Raw genomic sequence first — 8,023 nt, 5'->3', positions numbered from 1 at the left:
AAGACGAGAGGATTATTCAAGGATGTGAACACCAGGAGGCAGGGATCACGCATCTACCTTAAAACCTGTCCACCCCATAGGGGAAGAATATTAAGGCAAGAGCTGAATCTAGTGTTTAGCGGAGATCCTGGAGATATAGATTTTAGGATCATCAGTATATGGATGGCATTTAAAGGACTGAACTGGATGAGCTCACTGAAGATGTGGATAGAAAAGATGTACAAGGACTGAGGCCTGAGGCAAGGCACCCTGATGTTAAGGAGTCAAAGTGTTACCAGTGTGCCCTGGGATCTTGTAATCTCCCAGGATAGAAATAGAGATCAGCAGTGGTAGCAGCAAGGAGAAAGACAAAGCTTTATTTTGCTTGTGCACAAGCAAGTCAGCACCGTGAAAGGAAAACGGTGGGCTACGCCCCCCCCTCACCCGGGGGGGGGGGGGGGTGGCACGTGGGTTAGTTTCACAGGGAAGGGATTGGTCCAGGCACGGATGGGAGGGGTTTGTCTAGCGCTTCTCAGGAGCTTTGCATGCTTCTTCATGCGTCGCATGCAACATTCACATTTTAAATCTCTACCCCAGGTGTGATTTTTAGCATGAAAATGAGGAAGGGGGCCGGGCGCGGTGGCTCAAGCCTGTAATCCCAGCACTTTGGGAGGCCGAGACGGGCGGATCACGAGGTCAGGAGATCGAGACCATCCTGGCTAACATGGTGAAACCCCATCTCTACTAAAAAAAATACAAAAAAAACTAGCCGGGCGACATGGCGGGCGCCTGTAGTCCCAGCTGCTTGGGAGGCTGAGGCAGGAGAATGGTGTAAACCAGGAGGCGGAGCTTGCAGTGAGCTGAGACCCGCCACTGCACTCCAGCCTGGGCGGCAGAGCGAGACTCCGTCTCAAAAAAAAAAAAAAAAAAAAGAAAATGAGGAAGGGGTAACTATAGTTGAAATTTAAGTCTAACTGCACATGTGGAACCCCGGGGAAGTCCCTTGGCTCCTAAAGCAAGAACTTGTGCTTAATAGTTTCTTGGGTCTTGTGCTGTGGATTGGCTGGAAGTTAAGCTACAACTTAAGGAAGGGGCTTTTGTTCTTTTCCTCTAAACCCCGTCAAAACAGGCAAGTGGCCAGGTTGCCGGTTTCAGAAGGAGAGACGGGTAACTGAGACTTGAAGATGTGGTCTCCGGGATAAGAGGAAAGTGAGAGACGCATGGTGTCCTGGATGGGGAGTGAAGAAAGCGTGTCTAGCAGTAATGACTATCGATTCTGCTGTAGTTCCCGGACGACGAGGACTGAGAACTGACCACTAACAATGTAGAGATCACAGACAAGAGTTTTTGGTGGAGTGGTTGTGTTACTGGTAAAGGGTCCTGATCCAGACCCCCAAAAAGAGTTCTTGGATCTTGTGCAAGAAAGAATTCCAGGCCAGTCCACAGAGTAAAGTGAAAACAAGTTTATTAAGACAGCGAAGGAATAAAAGAATGGCTACTCCATAGAGCAGGATGTTCCCAAAAGCACGAGGAGGAAGGCGTCCACCTGGATACAACGCTTGTTTATATGTAAGATAAAAGCCAAAAAACATCACGTGGGAGACGTGCTGTACTACCTGGGCTCGTCAAACAAAGGACTGCTAATCTTTGCGTAAGGCCTGTCCTCTGCGAGCATCTATATCATTATCTTTATTTTTATTTATTTATTTATTTATTTTTTTTGAGACAGAGTCTCGCTCCATCGCCCAGGCTGGAGTGCAGTGGCCGGATCTCAGCTCACTGCAAGCTCCGCCTCCCGGGTTTACGCCATTCTCCTGCCTCAGCCTCCCAAGCAGCTGGGACTACAGGCGCCGCCACCTCGCCCGGCTAGTTTTTTGTATTTTTTAGTAGAGACGGGGTTTCACGGTGTTAGCCAGGATGGTCTCGATCTCCTGACCTCGTGATCCACCCGTCTCGGCCTCCCAAAGTGCTGGGATTACAGGCTTGAGCCACCGCGCCCGGCCATATATCATTATCTTTAAAGCGAAACTTCAACTAAGAATGCTTTTTGTTCTTAAGATACCCGGACATCAGGACCGAAGTCCCGGGTCTGCTGGGTAAACATTAACTTGTGCCCGTGACCGTAAACGCGCGATTCCTGGGGATGCAGCGAGCGGGGTTCGGCCTCAGTTTACCCAGCGCTGTTGGAGCTGGAGTCGCTCTGGCTGGAGCGCCTGACCGCGGGGGGCGAGGTCAGGCCGGACTGGGGTTCGCAGCGAGCAGGAGGGGAGCGGGGCCCCTGCGGAGCGGCGCCGCGGGGAGGTCGAGGGCAGGGCGGGCTCGAACTCGGGCTCTTCTGGCAGCGCCTCCATCCCCGTTCTGTTCACCCGGCAGCCTCCCCGTGGAGGAACCGCGCCCCATCTTTAGCCCTTTGACACAGAAAGGCCCTTCCTCCCGCAGTCAGCTGAGGGAAAGATCGCGCTGGAGGGGATGTCGGGCCTGCCCCTGTTTTGTTCCGGGCCACAGTTCCCTCCCTTCTCCGTGCGGGCCGCACGGCCGCAGGTCACCCCCGCCAGGTGGCCAGGTCCTGCCGCCACTCAGCAGAGGACCGAGGAGGAGCCAAACTGCCCAGACTGCAGCGCCGCCACACTCGGGTCCGAGCCGACAGCCGTCACGACTGGGCATGCGCAGATGGCCCCGCCGGGAGCCATTTCGCTGAGCTGCGGGGCTCGAGGAGAGAGCGGGTGCGCAGGCGCCGGGCAAGAGGCTGTGCCCGCCCGACACTGGAGCGCGCGTGCGCGAGAGAGCCGGAAGGGGCGGTGCCTGGAGCGGCGCCTGCGCAGTGGAGTGGTCCCGGGGGCGGGGCGCGGCGGCTGTCAGCTGACTGTGGTGGCGGCGGCCTCTAGGTGACAACTGTGTCCGTCGCAGGCTCCGGCAGGGGCGCAGGAGGTCGCCCGGCGCGTCACTTTCGGGTCGGCGAGCCACGGGGGCCACCGCAGCACCATGGCGACCACCGTCAGCACTCAGCGCGGGCCGGTGAGGCCGCCAGGCGGGGGTCGGGCGGGGGCGGCGACCTGCGGCTGCGGGAAGGGCCTGGGGCCCGGGCTACTGCTCAGCGGCGGCGGGCGGGTCGGCTCCTCCGCTCTCCTGGGACACACGGGGCGCCCGGCCGGCCGGAGGGGAGCGGCGGCTCCCCACCTCGGGGCGGGGCGGGACGGACGGACGTGCCCACGCTGCGGGAGGCTTGAGCTCCTGGTCGCTCCCGGGCAGAGCTTTGGGGAGGCGGCCCCGGGGGAGGGGGCCTGCGCCCGTGGCGAGCCCCAGATGGAGGTAGGCCCCGTGCCCCATGGTCCCCCAGAGGAGGCAGGCGCCGCTCCCTAATAGTCCCCAGATGGAGGAGGGTCCGGTGCCCAGATGGAGGCGGGCCCCGAGCTCTGATGGTCTCCCAAATGGAGGAGGGCCCCGCACCCTAATGGTCCCCCAAGTGGAGACGGGCGCGCACCCTGGTGGCCCCCCAGGTGGAGACCAGCCTACACTCTAGTTGGTCCCATAGATGGAGGCTGTTTCCTCTTTCTCCCTTACGCAGAGTGAGGGTAGTGGTGACTACTACTTGGGCCCAATTGTGTCCCCAGTTAGTGGCCACCGCGCAAAGCCTCAGTTTCTTCATTTGCAAATGAGAGGATAGGCGCCAAGAACTTCAGAGAACCTTTCCTGCTCTGAATTCTCTCCAGAGGGTTGCCTGTCAGTTTCTTCTATAGCATTAATATTGCAGGAGAGCTGGTGTAGACTGACTCGGAGATGATGGGCTCCTGGCGTGAGTGGCCTCCGGGCTCACTGTTAGGGCGTTCTTGCATTGCTGTAGAGGAAAACCAGAGACTGGGTAATTTGTAAGAAAAGAGATTTAATTGGCTCCCAGTTCTGCAGGCTGTACAGGTAGCATGGTGCCGGCATCTGCTCCTGGGGAGGCCTCTGGAAGCTTCCAGTCATGGCGGAAGGCCAAGTGGGAGCTTGCACGTCACATGGCGAAAGCAGCGAGAGAGTTGGGGGTGGGGAGGTGCCACACACCTTTTAATGACCAGACCTCGTGAGAACTCACTATCACCAGGACGGCACCAACCCACGAGGGATCTGTCCCTGTGACCCACAGGCCCGCCCTGCCAGGCCCTACCTCCAACGCGGAGGTCATAATTCAGCGTGAGATTTGGCGGGGCCACAGATTCAAACCGTGCCATTCAGAGGCTGGGCTGGGCGGGCTGTCCTGAGCGGCACAGTTTTTATCAACAGTGGCTCTAAACCTGCCGTGGGCGGAAAAAGTCCTCTTTAGGATGTTCCCAGGTCCCTGCACTCGTGCAGCCCAGTACTGGACATGGTGGAGGGTCACCAGGGCTCCCCACCCTTAACACTGTATCCACAGGGTCTAGTGTTTCTCCTGAGGAGAGAATTCTTCAGGTAGAACATTTTTTCTGTGTTTAGAATGAAGCCCCAGGTTTTGGGCATAGATGCTTTTTCTGAGGACTTTGAAAGAAACCTCCTGACACTTACGAGACTCAGGTGTGGAGGCTGCGGGTCGGCAGAGGTCCTGGACGGCCTCTGAGACTCAGGTGTGGAGGCTGCGGGTCGGCAGAGGTCCTGGACGGCCTCTGAGACTCAGGTGTGGAGGCTGCGGGTCGGCAGAGGTCCTGGACGGCCTCTGAGACTCAGGTGTGGAGGCTGCGGGTCGGCAGAGGTCCTGGACGGCCTCTGAGACTCAGGTGTGGAGGCTGCGGGTCGGCAGAGGTCCTGGATGGCCTCTGAGACTCAGGTGTGGAGGCTGCGGGTCGGCAGAGGTCCTGCATGGCCTCTGATGTCAGCGTCTCCACCTCTTCATCTTCGCTCCAGCACAGTGAGTCCCTGCAGGTGGTTATGGCAGTGAGGTGCTCCTTTCTGCCTAACCGGAGGCTCATAGCAACAAGGGAACCAGCACCCTGCCTTTGTGTCCTCCTGGAGAGCCGGGGGGCATGGTGGCCGGGCAGGATGGCCCCTTCCTTGCTGTGTGGTCTGGGAGACATCCTCAGCCTCCTGGGAACTTGTCCCTCATCTGGAACCCCACTGGGGTGTAGGGCTGGGTTTGAATTCATCAGGTGCTGAGCACTCACGGAGCAGTGGGAGGCAGGCCCTTCCTGTTCTGAGGGCACCGGTGTGCAGCCCTGCTACGCCCGCAATGAGGAAGTGGGAGCGGCAGGAGATTTTCTCACATGTAGGGCCCGTGCTGACAAGTGCTGAGGTGTCGTTAGCATCTCCTCTTGCCTGGTGCCTCCTGGGCTGTTTCCCTCACGTAGACGAGCAGGCACTTCAGGGGCACCCCCGCTGCCCAGTAAATGCACAGTAACATCAGATCTGGCTCAGAGCTGCCAGGGTCTCCAAGAAGGTGGTGTCAGCGACGGGGGTCTCGAGTGCTGCTTGGAGTATCTGTGACTTAATCAACCAGCGTTACCGACTGTGACGTTTAGGATGGCCACGATACAGGGGCAACCAGGTGGTTCCTGCCACCGGGATCTTACAGGGCAGCACGGTAGACATGGCAGCACATAAGGACAGTGGAGCCTTGTGGTGACGGCCCGGTGGGTCTGTGATCTTAAACCTCAGGTGCTGGGAGAGTTCATAAATGGTGACTTCACCAGGGCTGGGTGTTGGGGTGAGGACGTGACATCTCTCCTGAGCTTGGAGGAGGAATGGGAGTTGGGGGGTGGGCTGGGAGGGGAGTGCACGGAAAACAGAGGTGTGGGGTCTGGAGGTTGAGAGGAGGGAACCCCAGGGGCTGAGGATGGAGGGAGGCAGGAGCTGGTGGCCACAGGAGGGTCCTGGGCACAGGAGGGCTGGACTTGGCCCTGGGGTTTATCAGATCAGCGCAGCACTCTGTAAAGTGTTGCCCGGCACATGCCCGCTGCAGGGCCCGCCTTGGCGCTGGCCTGCTTCACTGAGCATGTCCCACCCCAGCCCCTCTGAATTAACTCATAGTGGTCCTTTAGCCAGTGTCTCGACACTATTTATCGTGTCCTCCTCTTTCTGTTACCCTTGTGGTGCTGGGGAGGCAGGAGGTTAAGCAGATGCTCGGCTTTCCAGCAGAGAGAGATGTTCCCCAGGGTCCAGGGGCAGGACTCTGGCTCGGGAGACCCTGACTGTGGTCTAGCTGTTGCCTCCCCCTGGTGATGAGGGGAGACAGCAAGATCCCACGTGCCCTGCCGTGAAGGAGCAGAGGCCGCTAATGGGGCCCTGGGAGGTTCTTTTGTCCTTGGGTAGAGGGAGCTTCAGGGGCCCGGGTGGGTAGGTGTGGAGAGGACGTGTGTGAAGCTAGCCAGCCCGCTGTCGTTCTGAGAGAATCATACCGTGTTTAGATCTTCAGGATACTGTTTCCGTGAATAGCCACTAAGGGATGCTTCAGCCCTGTGCAGTGCTTCCCTCACTTTTCAAAAAGGCCAGTGTTTTGGAAAGATAACCTTTTTTCAATATAGTCTGCTTATTATCAGAAAGCACGCAAGGAGTACCGTGTGGGCCCCTGCCTTCTGCAGTGAGAACTCGGGACGTTTGCAGGAGACTCTGCCTTCAGCCACCGCGGCGCCATCGGCTAGAGAGGCCTCCTTGGTAGAGGTGGGTGCGCCGTGCTGGGTCCAGGCTGCTCCTACTCCTTGTCCTGCTTTTGGAGGTGCATGGTTGACCAGCTGGAGGTGGCCTGGCCCCTCCTCTCCTCCCTGTGAGGCCTGTGCCTGTCCAGGTCCCCTCACTCTTCACGTCGCTGATAATTCCTGCCAAATCGGTGACTTCATTAGGGATGGTAGAGGGTAGTTTCTGAACTTTATCACTTATTCAGTGTTTATTAACTGGGATTGTTTGTAAAGATTAGCTTTCCCCATCAACCAGTGTCAACCTGTTGTCCTGAAATACAGTTTGTGAAGGAAAGGCAAGTGAAATGCATTTCCTTTACCTTTCCATGCCTCAAGGAGAGAATTGGTTTTCCTTGTAGGTGTGCGTGGACTTTCTCTCCCGAGTGTGGTGAGGAGCCCCAGGATTTTCCTGCATCCTGTGTGTCTGAGCCAGTGGCACTCACCCGTCCCCACTGGCTCAGGTGGGCTGTTGCTGGGTGGGCGTCTGTTCCTGCCGGCTGCACCTGAGCCAGTGGGGAACGCACTCAACGCCTGCCCATGCGCCCTTTCTCTTTGGGTCCCTGTGAACGTTTGTGCTGGGTTTTTTAGGCCGGGTTGTGAGTGTGGACAGGTGTAGAATTGCTGTGCTTGCCTGGAAATCAGATCTCTTCACTGGGTGGGGACCCATGGGCTTCTTGGAAGATAAAGGTCTTTTGCTTTTAATTATTTTGTCTGATACTGGCATGGCCACTCCAGCTATCTTTTAGAGAGTATTCACCTAGTATTTTTTCCTTCTTTGATTTTACATTTTTTTGAAAAGTCAAATCTAAGAAATCTAAGTCTTTTGATGGGAACATGCTAGTTTCATTTTTCTGGTTATAGACGTCTAGATGGATACACAGATTTACAGATTTTTTAGTTGTTTTCTTTTGTGCTTTTATTTGTCCTACATTTTCTTGTTTCTTTTTCTCTCATTGCCTTCTTTTGGATTTATTAAACGAAGTTTTAAAAAATTCAGTTGTTTATCTCAAGTACATGCACACTGTGCTGGGAAAGTGCGGGGGCTCTCCTGGAAATGGTAACATGCACTTATCAGCTTCTGCTGTGAGGGAGTCTCAGAGTGAACTCTGGCTCCGGAGGCTGCCCGACTGAAAAATAATTAAAGAAGAAGTTAATCATTGTCTGTGCTGCCTCCTGATCCACGCAGAGACCTCGGCTGCCCCGTCCCGGCGCCGGTGCTGCTGTGCCTTGTGTGGGCGCCGCCTCCCCTTGGGGCTCCCACAGGAACGTCCTGCAGGAACGTGTTATTTCTCTCGAGTCAGTGCTTGTTTGGATTCCTTCTGTGTTTCTCTTTTCTTATCCCTTCTGTGTCTCAGGCCTTCCATTTGGGGTCACTTTCCTTTAGCTTCAGGTTCATCTTTTAGAAATTTCTTTGCTGGCAAACT

The 8,023-nt window shown here is 56.4% G+C and overlaps 1 protein-coding gene across 1 annotated transcript in view; it reads left to right on the top strand.

Moving 5' to 3' along the window:
* The first annotated feature begins 2,793 nt into the window (after positions 1-2,793).
* TOLLIP (toll interacting protein) overlaps positions 2,794-8,023 on the top strand; it is a 33,110-nt gene continuing 27,880 nt past the window's right edge. Inside the window, exon 1 of the mRNA XM_033207515.1 lies at positions 2,794-2,994. Coding sequence (XP_033063406.1) covers positions 2,962-2,994 — 33 coding nt within the window. The 5' untranslated portion in view covers positions 2,794-2,961. The remainder of the gene's footprint in view (positions 2,995-8,023) is intronic.

The sequence above is a fragment of the Trachypithecus francoisi genome, unplaced genomic scaffold, assembly GCF_009764315.1.
Source record: "Trachypithecus francoisi isolate TF-2019V2 unplaced genomic scaffold, Tfra_2.0 Lachesis_group8, whole genome shotgun sequence".
Lineage (NCBI taxonomy): Eukaryota > Metazoa > Chordata > Mammalia > Primates > Cercopithecidae > Trachypithecus > Trachypithecus francoisi.
The sequence above is the reverse complement of the archived record's forward strand: the minus strand, read 5'-3'. Positions and strand labels throughout refer to the sequence as shown.